The following is a 21,522-nucleotide window of genomic DNA, read 5'->3' on the forward strand; positions in this document are numbered from 1 at the left end:
AAATGTGAAACGTCTCAATCTAAAAATGATGAACAGACATTTAGAAAAAGAATGAATCATAACTGGCTTTACAGAGTTACTCTACATGCTGCCACTGTGAGCAAGCTATTAACAAGAATATATAATCAATATATCTGCACAGAGTAAATTATTTTAGGCTCAACGGTGTTAGTCTAGATAAAGTGATTTGCCAAAGATTTCACCCAGTTCTTAAGAGTTTTTTTTTTTTTTTTTTAATATCTCCATTTTCCATGTAAGGTGAGGGGTGGTTCATTTCTGCAATGCTTTGGAGAGATTTAACAATATATTCTGGATTAAAAAGTAAAATAATCAGCATAAACAGTGAAGTTGAATGTTGTTTAGTCTCGGGGTAGAAGTTTCTCAGCATGCAAATCATCTGTTGTTGGGAGTTTTCTGCGCCGCCATCCATCAAGCTAATGTCCCACTAAATCAGCAGCTAATGTCTCAGGCACACACAGGCTGCTCTTTTACAATGGGCCATTTCACGGCTCCACCAGGCTGAAGAAATGATAATGAGAAAAAAAAACAACAGAAGAAGAAGCAACATGATACCTTTAAAGAGATATCATGAGAGCAAAAGAGAAACACAACCTGCTGTGATCATTTATATTAATGTTGAGGCTGTTAGAGTATTTTCAATTGCTTAAATTGGTGTTTTTTGTCAACATGAATTAAAAGCAAAACAAAATAAAAACCTTTATTAGCCTTCTTTCTGCTATCTGGCGGTGTACAGCAACAGGTAGGGGAGGGGAGAATAGTGTTGGGGGGGGGGGGAAAAAGCTGAAAAAAGAAAATCCTGTCTTTTAGCCAACTTTATCTGGCAACTCACAGGAAAGAAATTACAGAAATTTGTTGTGGTACTGAGAGCATAACTTTTCAAACTTTATCTAAAATGTACATAAAAAAGTCAAAAATGTTTTCCCTTCTAAAAAATGACCTATTTTTATCTCTTTAATTTATTTTATTCAGATAAAATGCGAATAAAATGAGAAAATAAAACAATTTTGTTCACTTGCATAAATGAAATATTTTTATATGCAGAACATATACTTTACATTGGATTTTTGTTTCTTTTTGGTTTAGTTTTAAATTCTGTATTCCACCACCTTTTCCCAGTCAGCCTGCTGGTTTGCTTAATAGAGTAATTAAGGGACAAATTAACCACATGCACTAGGGCAATACAGTCATTCCTGTATTGGGATTTAAAGGCTATTTTCTATTTGTGTGACTAGATTTCCCTACAGCCCACACACTGCAGCATTAATGAAAACATTTACAACTCCAGTGAGTCTGTTAGCACTATTAAGGCTAAGAAGTGTCCAACAAAGTGACTTTTTATCTCTTTAACAAAAGGTGAAGATGACGGGGAGCTTGTGCTCCGTTTTCTCCACACTAGGGTTCTGAGCCAGTGCCCTGTTGTTTTATGGAGACACACTGTCCCTCCAAACCATAAGGCCCCCCTGATCCATGCAAGCAGCATTAGATACCTGGAGTATTCAAGTTTTATGAGAAAAGTAATTACTAACATACTTTTTAGAACTGTCACTATCTCCTGACAGTATAAAATATAACAGATAATCTGTTCGGCTCAGTCAGAAAAAAACAATCAGAGCCAGGAGGAGGGTCATAACGCTGTCAATCACTCTTGTGTATGCACCCTCTTTCTCTCTGCTATGCTGCAGCCTCTCCCTGACAGCAGAGTCTATTGTGAATGCTAATGCTAGTTAGCCTGGCCAACATTGATGGTGGATAAATGGTTTCCCTGTAACGGTAAGCTGTTTCTCTACATGAGGTTGATTGACAGCTCTGAGTCCCTCCTCCTGACTCTGATTGGCTGGTTTTGCCCTGGAGCGGTGCATTTACTAGACAGTGACAGTAGCTCTGAGAAGATGTATAGGAAATTGATCTTTTTGCATATTATCTGTCTTATCTAATACTCTCACAACATGGTGACCGTTTTAATAAATATGTAAAAAAGTGACATAACCCAGCTTTAAGTAAGTTAACATCCATTGCAACATAATGAATATTGTTGAATTAAAAAGTGTTAAAAGTTTGACGTTAGACATATTATTAGTATTTATCATAATTTTTTTTGTCAAATGGGCTGCACAAATAGCGGTCGCCATTTCTTAAGACAAACTCTTTCTTTCAAAAAATCTCAGAGACAAAGCTCCACATTTTCTTGAAAATAAATCCAGGACAACGGCTGTATGTGACCGAAAGTGAGTAAAATGTTGTGAAAACTGTGAACCTGTGGCTTCTACAACTCTATTCAAATATCATACAAATGAAACCAATAAAGAAAAAGAAAAAAACAAAACTGTTACTCCCATTTTCTAATCAGTGCGAGCCCCACAGCTGCAGCAGCCTACCTTCTGCCACCAGCGTTATCAGGCAGCAGACTGAGTCAGTCGAGTGGAGCCATATTGGCACATAAATGAGAAACCAGAGAAGTAGCAAAGGGAGCGGAAAAAATGAACGATGAACCGTAAGAGATGGAGGGAAAGCTTCCCTTGCTATTCTCTTCTTGATAAGAGAAATATAGTGCTTAATCATAGCAGCAGCAGCTTAATGCCGCTGCTTTTGACTGAGCTGAAGGCAACACGGCACAGCTAACAAAAAAAAAAAAGTATGGAGAAAATCTAACTGGTTTGATTTGTCATTGTCATCCAGCCTTAACCCTCTCCACCTCTTTTTATTGCAGAAACTAAGCGAAAGCAGGTATATTGGCGAAAGGGGCCTGTGCGCTGGCGATAACAATGTTGGCTTTGTTCCCTGCTGGGATTGGACGACGGCTTCCAGCCGCCACCCAACACAACAATTAAACAAGCGCTCGCTGTTTAAGGCGCCGTTCCACAATCTGGCAGAGGCTTTTTTTTTTCTTAAGAATCTATGAGGTTTCAACAAAACCGCTGCTCTAGGCAGTGCTGCGCTCACTGATAGCAACAAATTGGTTTTAACTGAGAGCTACACCTGTTGCTCACTCAGCTCCCTGCATTGTTTTCTCTCATTTTCTAAATGAATGCCAGCTAATGAAAACACGCAAGCCGTGCGCCAACTGACCTTACTGAACGCATAAACCGAGGAAGAAACGTACACCGATGCACGCACACAAACACGTTGCCTGCATCAGAGCTGACCAATGGACTGTGCCATATCTGCAACAGGAGTGTTCATGGGTAAAATTGGTCCATCCAGCCCTGAAGAGACGTTTTCTTCATAGGATACATTGACAATCCGGACGCGGTTCACACGGGGCAAACTTTGCTTCTGCTAAGTTTAAACTGTACAACGACCCAGAAAGACGTGACCAGAGCTGGAGGTCACCCACGTCTTACGGTCTAGGAATGAAGTTGAATGAACTTGTCAGTCTTGCCATGTTTGCTAGTATTCTGACAAATACTTAAAATGAAGAGGATTTTTGTGTCGCATCTTTTCACCACCTTGGAAGGTTTACCCTCTTTATTCATTTTACATATCAAAAATGTCATGATTAAGAACAACAAATAAACAAAAGACAAAAAATGGCCTTTAAAAAAAAAAAAAACTTTGCCAAAGTTTTGACAAAATGAGAGATTTATAAAAATATACACCTAGAATAAGTGATTGCATAAATATTCACCCCCTTCAAGTCATTAATTGTAACTTGGCTGCAGTTACGTTCCCATGTTTTCTTGCATAACTGTTTGAGCTTTGTCAGGTTGATTCTGAACTGTCATACTGTCATCCAACCACAAATCATCTTTTGTGGAAAAAAAAAGCCAAATTATGTTGATCATGATTGATTTGTAAAAGCAATCAAAAGGGTATAACACGAGTGCTTTCTATAGGGAACGGCATGCGTCTTGTTTTTGATGGACTACTGTTTTAAATAGTTGTGTAAACTGGAATCAGTGGTGTTTCAGTGTTCTGCTGAGTCAGGACTGGGTGAGTGAATCATCTTCATAGATCAAGTAATATTAGCTCAGGATTATTATATTTGGGTTGCAGAGAGCTGTTCTACAGTATAATATCCTCCTATACCACTATATCCAGAGCCAGATAGTAGTTTTTATTAACGTATGTGTTTATTTGGGGTATGGATTGTATTTAACTGGCAGCTAAAGCACAACAAAAAGTCTGTTTAACTTATGTTCAATGACAAAAAAGATTTATTTATTTTAGTCTATTTTTTTTTGTCTCCATTACACAGTCAATTTAACTGTATTTACAATTTAACACTCTCATACATCACATTACGCATTCAGTATTCAAAGAAACGCTATTCTCACAAGCCTATTCTGTGATTTTTGCTCTCAGACAGTACCAGATACTTGATTTTCCTCATCACTGCTCTCTTCTGATCTTTCTACCTGATTTGTCAGAGCTAAAATTCTTGTTTGCACCCCACTTCATGCCCTCTGCTCATCTGGGTTCGCAATAATCTCAGCCATCTCTCAACTACTCCACGAGCCCTCTCTACAATCTCCAGGGTCCTGCTCCAATTTTTCTTCAGGATTCATTTCTTCTTTTCACTTGACTAACAATTTATTTGAGGTTGTCAGCCCTGTAAAAAGGATAATATCCAACGGAAAGTTGCCAATGGTTAAACAAATGCATACCGAGGTAGAAAAATAGCGTTGATTTCTACGCTGTGTCGCTCCAAATTCTGCAAATGTGTGCTTTAAAGATTTCCAAGCAAGACTGGTTGAGCTGCACCAGGAGAAATTAGTGCTTCCTTGGGAAACTAATGAAAACTCCCCATTAGCTTGTCACTGTACTGTATCTACAAGGCACAGGCAGAGCTCTTCTTTAAATTAACTCTTTGAAAAATAGTGGTAACGAATGCACTTAGCAAAGAGCAATGGATACAATTCAGGCAATTCAGTACTTAGAGTAAGTTAAAATCAAGTGGAGAAGCAGTATTTTCCTGTCTCTGCTTCTTAGTATGTGTTAGTGGTAATCAGACACATTGATACTGATGGGTGAGATTACAAATACAGTCACATAATTCACTGGTTCTGATTGTGGCTGATCATTCTCGGGGCTAAAGCACATCCAAAAAGGGAAAAGAAATTAGGTGCAGATTATTTGATAATGTATGATTTTGGTTTTAAAAGATCATCTCTATTTATGTATCATCACATGAGTCCGTAACCTTTAAGATTTTTAATAAACTAAAAAAAAAAAGAAGCACAGATTGTCTGGATATTGTGGACGATGTTGCCTCAATCTTTTGTAGCATATTGTCATTACAATACAATTCAATATTATGAAGCAGGTTTGTTCAGGAAAGTGATGTGATTTTTATAGATGCTACTTCTGAACCTATTGATATGTATTTATGCTTACAAAGAACAAAGAATGAAAACATAAATAAACAAAGTAGTACAAATAACAATCATGGCAGTCAAAGATAAATCAAAATTACTAGCACTAGAAGAACATTTTTGCAAAAACGACAATAAATGCCCATCCTATCAGGTTGATGGGTTTATTGACTGAAAGTGATAGGAATTTTTGTTTTTGTTTTTATGTATTTAAGAACAAGTAAAATGTGATGTTCCTGTATCACAGATCAGAGCAGAACATGGAAAACTTTTAACTCCCAGTTGACTACTCTATGAATTTAAAACATCTACACAGAAGTCTCATTTTTCTCATACAGTAAAATCCAAATGTATTTTTCTGCATGTTTTTAAATCCGTAAAGGTAAAAGGAACACAAACAGTTATTCTCCTTCACAGTTATTCTAGTTTTCTATACATGTACCAGCTGATGAATGACAAAATACAGCCTTAGCTCACCAGATTTGAATCTATGTAGTTATAAATTATTCATGTTGAACACAAGCAGATTGAGAATACAAACATCAACACACAAAGCCAACTAAACCTCCACCAGTAAACGAGTCGAGGTTTCACTGTCAGCCTGAACGTCAAACGTTTCCCCCCATTCAATGCCGACAACTATGAAAAGTCCAGTTTATGGCCACAGTAGTAACACCAGCGCTGGCCCTCAGGGACAACAGGTTCAGTGATACCAGAAACTAATAACCACATGAACCCAAGGGTAACACATGGTCCAACACTGAATACTAAATGGAGCTCTAGCAGAGGGGGTGAAGTGTTGCGCTCAGCCAGTTCCCTCTGCTGCTCTCTGCATCTGCTTCCATTGATTTTGCTCAGACATAAAAAGGGGGGCTGGGGGGTGGAGGATGGGATTTGACATCTCGAGGCAAAACAAATAGAAAAAAAAGTGGTGCAAAGTGTCCACACATGCAGATCTGATAGCTGTTATCTAAGCAGTCAAAACGTTCAGTTTTGTAGGGACACATCGCACTCTGTTATCACGCTTATTGACTTGTTAAACAAATTTGTAACTAGTAAGATTAAAAAGCAGAATTTTGCTAAGACACAAGTGTGTATTTTTTAAGCTAAATCAAAACTTTTACAACTGCTTGCACCCCACCATCAGCTGTTGCTGACAACCACTGTGCTGTCACCAGTTCAGTTTTTGTTGAGCTACAGACACTTCAATGCGTTTGTGGCAACATCTGGTCATTTCAGTCGCGCCTCTCTATATGCTACACTTCCGACGTTTCAACAGTTTGTCAGCTGCTCTACCAAAGAGAAGACGACACTGGTTCTGTTTTATGCATGTCTCCTCTGATGACCTGATCTGGGAAAATCAGATGACAGACATTTTTCAGATTGGAAAATAAATCTATATTTATGGTGAAAAACAAGATTCATTTTGGACAAACACTGATCATGTTATGCAATAATAATTGCTGCATTCCCATCTACCACATAATTGCATAATTTGTTTACTGGAAACACATTAATTTTGAAAAAAAAAAAAAAATCTCTTGCTTTTTTTATACAGTTTTGTTGCTAGGATGAGGTGTTTTTTCTTTTTTGGGCATATTAAAATTTGTTTATTTCGTAAAACTGCAATGGAGACACTTTTATCATATCACATGAGTCACAAGATCAAAAGCCAGGTGTTGCCTCTAGCACAAATCACCAAAAAGAAGATGACAGGAAGAAGTTGTAAGGGTCATGGCACGGCATGTTTTTTAATGACTTATTGCGTGAACAAACTTACTATACACGATTTTAATTGTGTTTCTTATTTAATGGATACACTGAAATTGCGAAATTGTGGTGTTTTTCGACATTTGCAAAATACTGATAAACTTTTGCACACTTTTGTAATAGAAACGCTAATGCCTTCAGTTAGAGGCTTCTTCAGAACCACTGTAAAGCAGACTGCTACAGGAGATCCTTCCTGTCCACAGCAATCGGCACATTCAACAACTCCTTGAGGAAAACCGCATAAATTGAGTTACGTTTAATCTCCCATCGAGTTTAATAAAATACTCTTGAATTGAATTGAACAACTCAAATGTATCACCCAATTTGAAAGCATTATTACCTTCTCTTATTCACATCTCCACCAAACAAAGACTTGTCATCACAATATTTTAATCTAAATGTACTTATGTGTTGATCTACTTCACTTTATACTGATAAGTGAATTTATTTACATCCAAAAGAAAAATCTGAGAAAGAAAAAAAAAAAAATCAAGGACAATATGTGTAGCCGTGTGGCACCGAGTGTGTGAGTGATTGTGTGAGTGAGGGGTGGTACTGCTGTTCTACAGTGCTGCACTCTCAGCTGCTGGTAATTCAGCAATCAGTGCTAATGTGTATTTATCTCTCCTGCAGTGGTGCTGCAGCCTCCTTCACTGATTACATATCCTAGAATTATCACCTGCACCGGGGCTCTGCCAGCTATCCATCATCAAGTTTGCGTCCTTCTCGAGTTCTTCAGAACTTTTAGGGGGTTTATAAAACTACTAATCAGAGAACCTTTCACAAATGCAAGCATCTTGTATTCTTTTATTCATGCATTTATACCCAGACCATATATGGCACGTGGTATTTCTTATCACTAATTCTTTGTATGACTAGTGAGTGCTCACAATTTATGTCTGTTGAGGTGTTTCTGTCTTAAAAATAGTATTCAGACTCATTTAGATAATATCTGTTTGTGTAGCATTAAAAAGTTGAGGGAAATATGCATGTGAGAGCTAAATCAACTTCCTGTTTAATAGTGACAAACTGGCCAGAACTACAAAACAAAATGGACTACTTCTAAATGTGGATTATGCTATGTGAAGTTATCAGTTTGAAGATGATATCTTGAATAATATAAAAAGTACAATTATACACCCACTTCTGATTCCATTGACATACAAAATTGTTTAATTTACTTACAACATGAGTTTTTTGGAATGCATCATCCTTAGAAAAGTATGTTTCATATGACAGAAAAGTGACACACTACAGATATTGCACCGCATTCAAAATCCTTAGGCACAAAAATAAAAAAAGCTCAAAACCACCAGAGGACATAGAGCGTCTTGCAAAGACTTCAACTAATATTCTGCATTGTTAGCTAGCTGGCGGTATTTTCAAACAATAACATATTAGCTAAATTGACAGATAATTAAAAGAAGAGTCCCATAATGCATATACAGTAAAAAAACAAGAACTTTACAAAGTTATGTTATTAAAAAACATATCCAAGATTGACTTCCTAGTGGAATTGTTTCCTTGGGCTACACAATGCACAGCAACAAAGTAAAATGTGTTTCCTTGAAAGGTTCATATTTCAAAACATAATAGTAACTCTACATGTGTAATTCTTCAAGGACCCATAACAACAAGTTGGAAAAACTGTCAGATGATTTCCAGCTTTAAAGGGAAACAAAGCAAGAGCCCTTATTAACAAAAGGGTAGATTTCTTGTGGATTTCTGTCGACAAATTCAAGCAATTCATGTTGCCACGTTTTACAAATAAAGGAGAATAAGACTTTTCAGTCAGGGCCCCTGACTTTTCCATAGAGAATGAATGAACTTACCTGCATTGTAGTAACGGTCCAGCTTCTCCCATAAGGGCTCATCCTCCCACTGGAGATTGGACAGCTTTAAAGGTTCATAGATGGAACCTGTAGAGGACATATTTATTACACAAAAACCATCCCATACAGTAGCACATTTCCTTTTCCTTACTTCAATTGTTGCTTCATTTGTCAACGTGTGTTGGAAAAGGAAATTAACAACATGGGGTCTTGTTGTGCATATCTAGCCAAATGGGCTTCTACAAATTTGACTATTTCCAGTTAATGCAAACAAACAAGCAGCAGAGAAAAGAAGCCAGACAAGATGTACTATGAGCTATTTCTTTTTTTTTTTCCACTGCAACACACTGCATCACAAAGGGCTCAGATCAAACCATAATAGGCACACCGAGAACGAGAAATTCGAATAGTAATGTAGCACTCAACCAGGCGTTACAGACTGAGCCGAGACAGCAGGCAGTGGAGGGAACCCCCCTCTGCTAGGCTTTCTCTATTTTTCCACACACTTTTCTCTTTGTTAGATTTGCATTTTAATAGGTTTGACCTTGGGTCAATACCACAGGTAGCCCACAGAAAAAATTCACATTTTTACTTAAATTAGCATAATTTCCATCAGCTTAAAAACTGCAAGGAACAAAACCAATCTCTTTTTTTTCTCCCCCTTTCTGAGATAACCCTTTAAACTGGTGTAGTGGAAAATAACATTTCTTACATAAGAACAGAAAACGTGAGCTGTCCACGTCCAGCTAGTTTTAACCACCCCATGGCTAACTTCACTAATGAAAACCACTTGAAGCCACTTTGTCATAACTGCATATGTAGGTCGGCGTCCCTTCAGGGTTCATAAATGATTGGAGGGGAGGAGCAGAATACCCTTGGATAAACAGCTAAAAGTGCTACAGCCCATAATGTTTCCAAAACCACACGATTGCTAAAATAAAGTTACTTTCATTATATTCCAGAATATCAAGTGTCAAAATGAAAGTTTAAGGCTTATGGTCTGTTATAATCTGAAAACATTTGCATCCTGATTATATGAAACCCTCTATTGTTTATGTATTTATTCAGAATTTGCTGCAAAATTAATATTCCTTCTTTCTTGTTTGGGAAAAGGAAGGTTTCTCAACCAACCCAGCCTTAAAATCTAATATGGCTGCCGCAACTTTAAAAGGGAGCGGCGTGGCGCAGAACATTAATAGACGCTAATCAGCAGACCACACCCAAACGATGAGTTGAATTGAGCTGAGACAGACGAGACATCTGGACTTCAGAAAATAATGTGGATGCATTTTGTGAAGTTTGTCTGATGCCACCATTAAATGCAGTAATGGCTGATGCAGTGATTTAATAAAGATACACGGCAACAGAAATGCAAACAATTCTCATACAGTGCAACAACCTCTATACTGAATGTGCTGCTAAAGGTTTGCATTGCTAATAGCATTAACTTGGTCACTGATAACAGCAACTGGTGAACTCACTGGTCTTTGAATCTGATACTTGAGCACTGATAGTGATTTCAGAGGTAAATAGGGAATACAACATATAGGCCACCAGCACCTGGAGCTTCCTAAAATATCCTGTAAATACTTTACAGCACTTTTCTTTGAAGCAGTTTTCAACTAGAGACCGATGTGACTGAACTTACCTTTATAGATGTTAGGTTTATTATTTCTACCTCATAGTTTGCCTTCATATTTATCTAGTAAACTTCTGTCAAGGGAACTTCCATTAAACCCAGCTCAAGTACAAAACCCAGCTCAAGTACAACCTCCGTTTTGTTGAAGGTTATCTTCTATTTCAAGTAAGTGGAAAAAAAACAACTAGTATCATCTGTTTATTTTTACTGTCAAACAGAGCCCTCACTATTATGTGTGTACTTTAAGCTCTCTGGTGAACATCTGAATATATTGTGCAGTTTAAACCATTAGTTTGCATACACTGAATAAAAGACACTTTTTATTTACTCTTAAATTAAATCTGACAAAACTTTTTAATTTTTAGAATTACAAAAATTATTTCTATTTGCCACACCAAAACCTGTTCATCTCTGGGTCACAGAACCCGTCTCCTTCCTGAGCTTTTTGATGACTGGACATTCCCATAATGTCTGTACTTGTCTATAAATGTTTGATCAGATAAATGAGACACCGTCAAGTATGTGGAAATAGTTCCTGAAGATGAACCAGTCTTGTGCAGCTGTCATAATGGGCCAAGATATCTCTTCCTGGTATCTTGGTTGGTTTCTATTGACTTTCCCCATCATGTCAATCAAGAAAGCAGTGTGTATCAGGTGTGACTCAAAGCTCAAGGACTTTGAGTTTCCAACTAACTCAGGTGTGTCAGTTAACGTGTCAGAGGTTTCCATCATCTGGGTTTTTTGTCATCGTTTTAAAAGTTTTAGTTTTAGGCATGAGTAAATAAATCTCTAACATATGTTTGTCATGAGGTGTGGCTTTATGGTAGAACCAAAATGCAGACATGAAGTGGGGACGTGGATCATATCAAGTGTTTAATGAAAAAAATATTAAGGAGTACAAAAATCACAGGAGCGAAGAAAAAACTCAAATAATAAATCCAACAAAACCACCTAACCAGGGATACAAAGGGAAACACAGTGTTGACGTGATGATCCGACGAGTTGTGGTTGAGACAGAGGAGCTTAAATACTAGTTAGTTATGAGTATGACAAAAGGACAGGGCTGATGAGTTAATAGATAACAGGTGTGGGTAGTTGGAGCAGGGATCAGGCTGAGGGGAGACGAAAATGAGGCACAGGGAGCTGGGGAGATACACAGGGGAACACAAAAGAGTGAGGCAGGAAACACAAGGGAGCTGGAAATAAGTCTAATATTAAAGAAACACTAAGACTAAAGAAAACATGATAAAGAAAGAAACCGAGACATGAGGGGAAACTATTAAAGAGCTAAACCGACACAAGGCTGATTTAAAAATAATAAGAACTCAGGAACACAGGAACTAGAATAACCCAAAGGACTAACAAAGAAATAAACCTAACTAGAAACACCAAGGATGGACATACGAAGACTCTTGACATAGAAGAATAACTAAACCTAGAGTAAGAAGATAGCTAGAAACACTACGAGGGGGCTGAAATAAAGAAACACAAGAAAAAGAAAGATCTAACAAGAAATCAGTAACAACAAATAAGAAATCAACAAAAAGTGAACTAAAACAATGGTAAGTAAGAAGATGAACAGCAAAACCAAACCCAAAAAACCCAGAGTCTTGACAATTTTCTTTCTCATTATTGTGACATTTAGCAAATAGAAATAATTTTGGTAATTCAGACCAACCTAAACTAAGAGAAGCTTGGTCTGATTTAACTTTATCCAATGAGGAAATATATGTGTTGTGTCTTTTTATTCCACATCTATAAACTTTAGGTTTCTACTGCATCTCTCTAGCACGTCTATTAAAAATATTTCTTAATTAATTGCTAACCATCAAGAATTAACATTTAAATTCCATTAAATTAGGAGAACAAGCTGCTGTGTGCATACTGCATAATGATGTGGAAAAATTAACCCAGTCAGTTTTACTATTAAACAAGTAAGACATGGAAAACCATCCAAGGATCTAAAAGATTTCTGAATGCACTTCCTGTCCGCTCTGGCTTTGTGCATAACTCTGACCCATATTCACTTCTGCTACTTACCGAGTCTGTGAACTTCTCGATGGGGCTGGGCAACCGCAGCCATTGAGACAGCCATGCTCAAAAGGTGAAATTAAGGCCAACCGTCTCTCTTTTTCTCTCTCTCAGCTAAATCAGAAATCTACAGCAATTCACAGGAAGCAGTTAGTAGCACAGCGTTAGATTTGACACATGCGCCAATCAACAATGAATTACATTTAGAGGCAATGATAATGAAAAACATGCAGACAATTTTACAGCAGATATTAACAATGACTTGCAAAATTATTCATACCCACTGATATGATTTTTTTTTCTTCAGATTTTATTACACAAAAAACATAAACTTCAGTGTATTTTAGTGAAATATTATGTGGCCGACCAGCACAATATCAACTGTTTCTTAATTTCCCCCCCCAAAATTAGAAGTCTGAAAAGTACAGCGGCAGCCTTATTTACTTTGATAGTCCTAAATAAAATCCAGAGCATCAAACTTATTTTAGAAGTTTACATTTTTTGTATCTCAGTATAAACACAGCTGTTCCATTAAGGTTTGGGGGTTTATTTGAGAACATTAGCGAACAAACAGGGTCATAAAGACCAAGCCAAATACATCAGACTGAGGCATAGGCCGGGCAACGACCCAAAGTGAGCCCCTAGTTCTAAATCCTTTCTGACTGCACTTGGCGACTCTTATTTTGCAAAGATGTATCACCACAAGGGACAACATTTGCAATAAATTTGCAATAACTGCAAATTTAGTCCCTGAATGTGCAAAGCTGGTTGAGACATAACTCAATAGACTAGGCTGCAGCTAATGCTTAATTTTACTTTAAAAAAAATAAAATAAAAATAAATAAATAAATCCTGCTATAAAAGGTACAAATAACTCTTCAGGTTTTGTGTAAAGAAAAAAAAAAAGAAACTATCTTATCTACTACTTTGTTCTGGTTTATCGCCTAAAATCCCAGGAAAATACACTGAAATGTTTGGTTGTAACATGAAGAAAGGGCTTTGAATACTTTTACAGAAGTCAATTGGTGAATCTACTCTACAATGATGATGTAACTATGAAAGTCGACAATAACTGCAATTAAATCAATTATTGAAGCTGTTGAATTACAGTAATTTTGAAAAGCTTTCTATAAGCTGGACCAATTTTAGTAAATTACCCATACATGGCAAGGATGCAGGAAATGATCTGAATACAATTGAAAGCTAAACAGGTCACCTTTTTGTAATGCAACTTAAGAGTTTTGTCCCAATAAGAGACAAAAGTAAATTTTTAATTTCACGTTGTTTCTCGTACACTCTTTAAAATTAAACAACCTTTAGCATTTAAGAGGCCCAGCAGGTTTGACTCCATCATGACAAGGCAGCGCAGGAGCAGAATGTTTTGCTGAGGAGTCCCAGCGAACCGAGACCCTCCGTAAAGCTCCTAAAATAGCGCCAAAGCTTGGCTCATGAAAACCCCTGACCTTTCCTGTTTGTACCATCACCTCGGATCTGAACAGGTTGAGAGTACAAACAGACTAGAGTCAGGCCCGAGGTTGCCGGGTTTTCACACACAAGCTGTAGCACAGCAGACACCGCCGGGGCGCGCCATACAACGTGAGATCGTGCAATGTAAATGAGTCAGACCTGATCTCTTTGATCGGGCTTTAAATTCCAAGAGTTTCCATCCGACATCTGCCAGACTCGCCATGTTTACTATCAGTCAATTTAGCCAGGACATAACAGCGTTTCTGCTTTGTGCACTTCAAAGTAAAACGTCTATGCCTGTGATTTACAGTCAAGATGAGAATATATTACATTTTAGTGAGTGTGGAGGAAAAGTTAAAAATTAAGTATTCTATGGTATGAAAAATGTTGAGGTTTAGTTTTAAATGTTCAGCTTTAAGAATGAAATGCACTTATTTTGAAGAGCAATAGCAACTCTTCCCTTGCTACTGTTCTCCAGCTTTAAACACCTGTTATCTGTAAGGCTACCAGTTTGCACGACATTGACGTAAATAATATAGTTACTTCATTAAATAATTTTGGCGTACTTTATGTTTTTATGGAAACTAACTTCTGATAAAAATAACACAAAAAAATCTGTACAGATCTTTTGAAGAATATTTATTGTATTCAGAAGAAGGTTGTGTTCCTTCTAGCCGTAAAGCGGTGTGCCGTATTCCGGTTGGTGGATGTTGTGGAGCTGCACTTGTACCAGGATGCGGATGTTTACATTAAATACCTTTTTAATAACGTCTTTGTTATTTTTATTGGAGCAACGAGCCGTCTTTGCTCTTCAAGATGTAACTGCGGAGCTGTTCGGGGCCAACAAGTATGGGACGGTGGCGGCGTTTGGTGACTTCAACTCGGATAAACAGACTGACATCTTTGTCATCAGAGAGCGTACGTAATACTGCTATCATGAGCGACCTAGCACACAGCTGGTCAGATGAATATAAATATACTTTCATAGTAATAAAAATAAATTGTCGGCCGATGTGTTGTTTTCTGAGTATCAATTTTCGAGGGGAAAACATTCGTGTAACTCCATCGCTTGTCAAATGGAAACTTCCTTATTTACTTAGTTTAAAAAAATACTACAAAACACACACTTTTTTACAGCGGTAAATGCGCAGGTGGAATTTAGTAAATTAATTATGACCTCATTAAGCTATTGCAGTGATTCAGGAAGTAGACATAGTTAATTAAGCACACCTGTGGTGTTATCAGCTGTCACGAGACAAAAGTGTGCGGTTAAAGCTAGTTTATTTATTGTTTTTAGTGTGAGAAAAAAAGGAAGCGACATAAATTATTCAGCTGTCAAAAACAGAGCTTTGTCTGATAATGACTATATAAAGCCTAAATGCTCTCTCTAAATAAGTAAAAAGAATACAATTTTAAAAAGCATTTTTTCAAATCGAAATGAACGATTGTTAATAAAATTGGTTATGATGTTTTATGTTTTTATCATGTAAATCACTTTGAATTGCCTTGTTGCGAAAATATGCAATCCAAGTAAATTTGACTTTTACTGGTAGTTTTTCATGACTGGCACAGAAACAGATGCAAACTATTGTTGTTTTAGGTCATTTAGGCTTTGATAATCAAAGCTGAGGCTCTCTGGACCTAATTCAGCAACATAACCTTTGATTCTGATCTGAATCAAACACATAAAACAGCAGGGAACTTTAAAAGTTACCTGGAAAATTTCTAGATTATTTTTTGTGAGGAAAAAAAAAGAACAGTAAGTGTAAATAGCAAAAACTCCAACTTGTGTTTACATATAAACAGCTGCAATTGATTACTACATTTTACTACACCATAGATGCCAGTCATGCAAGTTTCCACTCATCCAGCACAAATAATAAAACAAATTGATGGGAGTGTAAATGACATTTTAAAATAACGAGCATTGCAATGATTATGTTTGATTTAAAATTGGTTTTATCTAACTTTTAAGTAGTTGAAATCTGGAGAACTTTACTTCATATCACCTACTTTTGAATATTCGTCAATGACTGGCTGCTTGTCCATACCAGGGGTTTGTTGTGGTGGGTAACAGATCTGTTTTAATTCTCTGTTATTTTCCAACTTTTGCAGAGACTGAGGTGGTGATTTTCTTGGCTGACTCCAAATCTCCTTACTTCAAGCCAAAAGTTAACATCACCAAGGACATGTTGAAAGGGTAAATATATTTACCCTTAAATATTCTTTTTATTTTCTTTTGATAGGTAATTATACAAGTGGTACATTTGATGTTTCTGTCTGCTGTATCCATGCAGTTTGTTTTAGTGATATGGTAAATTCATCTCAGTACCCCTCTTTCCTTTTCCAGGAAGAAAATCACCAGCGTTGTTCCTGGAGATTATGATGGAGACTCTCAGATGGATGTCCTTCTGACAACTCAGGACACATCAGTTTTAATTTTCTGGGGAAACAACCACACAATAGGTAAATATTAGCAATAAATGATAGCTTAGATTGAATTCACTCTTCTTTCTGAACTAGTTTCTTTTTTTCCCCACAAAATGTATATTATAAATACAGTAGTGTGAAATGAGTATTTTTGCCGTCTTACGGTTTTCTTCAGTTTTTGCTTTTTCCTTTAGTCACAGTTTGATTTTTCACATCACAATAAGTATTAATTTTGGAAAAATATTATCTAAATAATAAAAACAGACAGTTTTTAAATGATTGTCCTTTTCATCAAGGGGAAATAAACTAATAAAGTCCTTTACTATGTGAAAAAAGTAGCAAATTTTGCTGCGGTTAGCAGGAATCAAGAGTTTCTGATAACTGGCAATGAATCTTTAACATCACAACTCGGCATGAAGAGCGTTTTTAAGGTCATATCATATTACCGAGCTGAAATGCTTTCCTAGTTTTAGGTCAGACGTAACACGACTCACATGTTCCATAAAAGTTCATCTTTTGTTTTGTCAGTCCACAGAATATTTATCCAACAGTCTTGAGGGTCAAAAAGATGTATTTTGGTAAATTTAGCAAGAGTTTTTATGTTCCTTTGGATCAGCAGTTTTAGCTTTGAATATCTCCCATGGCTTCAACTTAGCCCTGTGTCTTATTATTAAACAATGAACCTTGACATAAACTGACTAGCTTGAGGTCTGCAGAGCTTTAGATGCTGTTTTAGACTTTCTGGTTGGATAGTTGATGTGCAGTTGGTGTCATTTTGGTTGAACAACCTCTCCTATGAAGGTTTGCCGCTGCTGGATTTTTTTTCTCTGGTTGTGAATTTTGGTTTGCTAGTCTCCCAAAGTTTAAAAATGCCTTTGTAACCCTTTCCAACCTTCAGTAACTCTGTTTTTATACTACTTTTTCTTTTAGATGACATGTTGCTTTTTGAGACCTTTCAGGTATTGGGGAGCTTTCCAGAAAACTACTTTAATCAGAGTTAATTTATGATTTAAGAAAGGGCTATAGCTTTTTCTTTCAGGTTAGGATGCCTTTTTGTTCACCTTGTTGAATTAAAAATTCCATTCAGGTTGTTGTTTAACAGCAACATTTGAGGTCTGACAGAAAAGCAAAAGCAGAAGATGTCTTTAAGGGGGTAAACAGTTTTCCACCTCCTCACTGGATGTATTTAGTGTAAATATTTTGTGAGTGATTGCATGTTTTTGTAGAACTAGAGCCACTGATAGAAGATGTTCTTATCATGCTATTCCCACAATTTTTATGACAGATTTTTTCTAGTATCCAATAAGTGACTCTGCACTATAAATAGTTGAAGATTTTGGTAACACTTTATTTTGAAGGGGTGTGCATAAGACTGAAATGACACTGTCATAAACATGACATAACACCTGTCATGAACATGAAGGAGTCTTTATGAATGTTTATGACTGTTGTCATGAAGTGTCATTTGTAAATAATGACACTTTTAATGCAAAGTTGCTCTAAAAGTTGTATTGAAAGTCCAATAAAAATGCCAACTTTGCATTAAATTGTCATTATTTACAAAATCATGCAAAGTTGGCCCTTTTAATTGCACACCCCTTCAAATAAAGTCTTACCAAGATTTTTGTATGTTTCCAAATCTCCCGTAGATTTGGAAACTTCATGTTTCAGTTGTGCTGTTAATACAGTAAGTGTAAACAGCTTGTGTTTCCATATTGTTGAGACAAATCCAGGTTTTTGATTCTCCCCTGATTTTCTTTGTTGTTGTTTTAACGTAGGACCTTCTGTCATGCGTCAGCGTGAAAATAAATCACATCTTTAATCAGAACTGGATTCTGTACAATCCTGATCAAAGCATTGAGAGGAGAAAAACGATTCTCCCATCTGGTATTCATATTTTATGCTGCTGGATCGTAATCGGGTTAAAAGTCTAGCTCCAATAGCAAAAAATTCCAGAGACAAGCCAAACAATTTAGTTAATTTATTAAAAATCTAATTTAAACTGGAACACGGTCAGCAGTTTAAGATAATTAAAAAGTCATCTTAAAAAAAAAAAACCTAAAATGAAATGAAACCTAAAAGTGAAAATTCTTGACAGGTGACAATGCATAGCAGGGCTGTCAAACACATTTTCATTTTGGGCCATATCAAGATCAGCAATGTATTTAAATGACCGGCAATATTGTCTACAATATTGCCCGTTGTAGTAGACAATATTGATAAAACTACCTATTAACAAACTGTTAAAATATGAATAAACAGTTGTCTTTGCATTTGATGAAAACTACTTGAAATTTAAACATATCAAACATCTTTTCACATTCATGTGATTTGGCAGAATACAGGGTGTCCACATATCCTTAAAAAAAATCTTACATTCATGTATTGAAGGCATTAAAAAATATAAAGTTTGCCTTAAATACGCTTACATGCCACAACAGGCAATAGTCTGCCACAACAGACTATTGCCTGTTGTGGCAATAGTCCTGCCACAACAGGACTATTCAGGTAGGACTGAACAGTCCTGCCTGTTGTGGCAGGACTATTCAGTCTTGCAAGTAGGTTTTTTGTTTTTATTTTTTTGAGATTTTCTGTCAGGCTAAAATTTGAGTCACACTTGGACATCTTTTTTGCCACTCGAGGTGGTCGTTAACAAGCTGCTAATAGACCCTTTCTAGCTAGCTAGCTTTTTTAAGTGTCTTTTATAGGCAAGTGTAAATGTATCACCAGTTGACAGGATGACATTTGTTTTTGCCACCGGCTTGCTTTTCTTGCCAACCCATAAGAACCAGCAGGATCTCCAAATGTCCCCTATATTAACAGATTTTTTGGTGTTAAATTTCATTCAAGCTGGCATTTAAAAGGTCTTAAAAAGTCTTAAATTTGACTTGGTGCAGATTCATTGGCTGTGATTTAATTGATAAAATAATTTTTAATCATACCGTTATCTCAGGTTCTATTTCTAGAGACTACAGGGCCACATAAAAACATCTGGCTGGCCGGATCTGACGCATGTGATATAGAGAAACCAGTTTAGAGCAAACAGAAATGTTTTCAGGGATGATTGCCTTCCGTCAAGAGTTCTGCCCCCTGCAACATGTCAACATATCCTACAGCTGCTTGATGCCTCTGCACAACCAGAAGCTTCGTTCTTCTGTTGAATAAATGGATTTTCCTTCACTCTGCTGTGCAGAAAGTAGAAAATTCTTGTCAGGCCAGTGAAACTGAAAACTTTCAGAAGAGTCTGTAATAATTTTGTCTTTAGAAAATCTAATTTTCTTTCACCTTTTCGTGTCCTATGCTTGGGAACGTTCAAAGGGGAACATTTTTGGAGTGGGAGGAAACATGTTATGTGTCTTCCTGGAAACCCCACTGGATCTGCTGGATCAGTTCAGGACCTTTTATTCACCTTGCAATAGATCTTGGTTGTGCAGCTCAGCAGTCCTCTGGAAAATCTTTTTCCCTTTGCTATCTGGGGTTCATGAGAGAGAATATCTGACCAAAAAGGACATAAAACTCAAATGTCTGCACATATGCTGCCTTTTAGGGCCACAGATTAGAATGGTTTAAGTTTAAGTGTAGTTTTCAATCATTTGTCTGTTTTTTTTTTTTTTTGCCTTTCTCTTGTTTAAGTCTCATTTCACCAGTCAGACTCTGCTGCCTTTTTGTTCACCTTTGTAACTCATGACCTGCCTTCTTTGTTCCTTTCCTGCAGAAACCTCTAAGTGGCATACCATGAATTTCACCTTAACAGATCAGCCTCTTGTTATGGAGTAAGTATTAGTGTCAAGGTTTTTCAGATACATTATGCTGTGAATATTTTAAATACTAATTGCAGAAATATATTAATGTCCCTAACGGGTTTTCTTTCCCACAGTTTCAATGGCGACATGATTCCAGATGTCTTTGGGGTGACCACGCCTCCCCAAACTGTAGTCTGCTATCTTACCAAAAGGTGAAAGTAATACCTTTCAAAATGCACATTTCTTAGCATTGTCATTAGCTGCTACTCACTAATTTATTCAGAATAATATAGAATCATGTTTTTTTCCCCACACTTTAGAATTCAAGAGTGCAGGAATGATTTTAATAAATCAATCAAAATGCGCACTCCTCACTCTAATGCTTTCATTGACCTCAACAAGGACTTCACTGCTGGTGAGTAACAGATCATTTATCAAGTTTCCAATAAGAAAAAGATGAAAAATGTGTTTTGTTTGAAAGCTCAAACCAACTACTTTATGTTTGTCGGCTAGAGAAGCTGAATGAATGGTAATGGAAACATACAAAGCTGCACTTTTCGTCTCATGATCAGTGTTTAAGTTTTTTTTCTTGGGTACTTATGATGTTTATTATTATTTTTGTTTTAAAATAGTTACTGTAAAAGCATCTGATTCTGTGGTCGTATTCCTAAAGCAGCTCTGCTCCCCACACAGCTCTAACCGGAGCATTTCAGTAATAAATACTGACAGCTCCAAAATTACACCAAGACTGACTACAGGCAGAAACCTTAATACATCTGCCTGTGAGTGTTGTTTTCTATTAGACTGGTGATGACAGTGCTTGTTGTCACTGATATTAGTACAGTCAAATTTGAGTTTTTGTTCTCAGATGAGCTTAAAATTGATTCTTGGACAACTTACATCACTGAAGAAATAAAAACACAAATTGTTTATCAGATTTAGCTAAGGACTTCAACATGTGAATGTTGATTCATTACATAGATTTTAACATGTTGAAAAGTTTTGATTAAAATCTGTTTTTTTCGCTTGTACAAGGTTCAGAGGTTAGCCATTGTGTTCATGCGAACAGGTTTTTCAAAAGTTCTAGTTTGTTTCACACAGTGCAGTGTGAAAGCGAACCGCAGCAGCTGAAAATGTAACAAATGTTGCAACTTTGGTCCTCAATCAAACCCAGTCTACCAGACTACCAGGTGTGAAAACACTCTTGCGCCATTCTTCCTCGGAAAACTGTTCAGGCTCTGTCAGGTTGCATGTGGATTGCCTTTGAACAGCCCATT

At 36.8% G+C, this 21,522-nt stretch overlaps 2 protein-coding genes across 4 annotated transcripts in view; one reads left to right on the forward strand and one right to left on the reverse strand.

Annotated features, from left to right (window-relative positions):
* Positions 1-14,329, reverse strand: part of phkb (phosphorylase kinase, beta) — a 109,938-nt gene extending 95,609 nt beyond the window's left edge. For 2 of the 3 annotated variants that reach the window (XM_008404871.1, XM_008404872.1), the window contains exons 1-2: positions 14,232-14,329; positions 8,936-9,022 (exon numbers count right to left, since the gene is read on the reverse strand). In XM_008404871.1, the coding sequence (XP_008403093.1) occupies positions 8,936-9,022; positions 14,232-14,295 (151 nt within the window). In that variant the 5' untranslated portion in view covers positions 14,296-14,329. Of the gene's footprint in view, positions 1-8,935; positions 9,023-12,614; positions 12,733-14,231 lie in introns of all 3 variants that reach the window. The other variant, XM_008404873.2, reaches the window with a different exon arrangement.
* A 413-nt stretch (positions 14,330-14,742) lies between these two features.
* The window catches only part of itfg1 (integrin alpha FG-GAP repeat containing 1), a 181,060-nt gene continuing 174,280 nt past the window's right edge, over positions 14,743-21,522 (forward strand). The window contains exons 1-6 of the mRNA XM_008404870.2: positions 14,743-14,990; positions 16,188-16,272; positions 16,423-16,538; positions 20,218-20,275; positions 20,380-20,457; positions 20,566-20,660. Of these exons, the coding sequence (XP_008403092.1) occupies positions 14,780-14,990; positions 16,188-16,272; positions 16,423-16,538; positions 20,218-20,275; positions 20,380-20,457; positions 20,566-20,660 (643 nt within the window). The 5' untranslated portion in view covers positions 14,743-14,779. The remainder of the gene's footprint in view (positions 14,991-16,187; positions 16,273-16,422; positions 16,539-20,217; positions 20,276-20,379; positions 20,458-20,565; positions 20,661-21,522) is intronic.

This window comes from Poecilia reticulata, linkage group LG3 (assembly GCF_000633615.1).
Source record: "Poecilia reticulata strain Guanapo linkage group LG3, Guppy_female_1.0+MT, whole genome shotgun sequence".
Taxonomy (NCBI): Eukaryota; Metazoa; Chordata; class Actinopteri; order Cyprinodontiformes; family Poeciliidae; genus Poecilia; species Poecilia reticulata.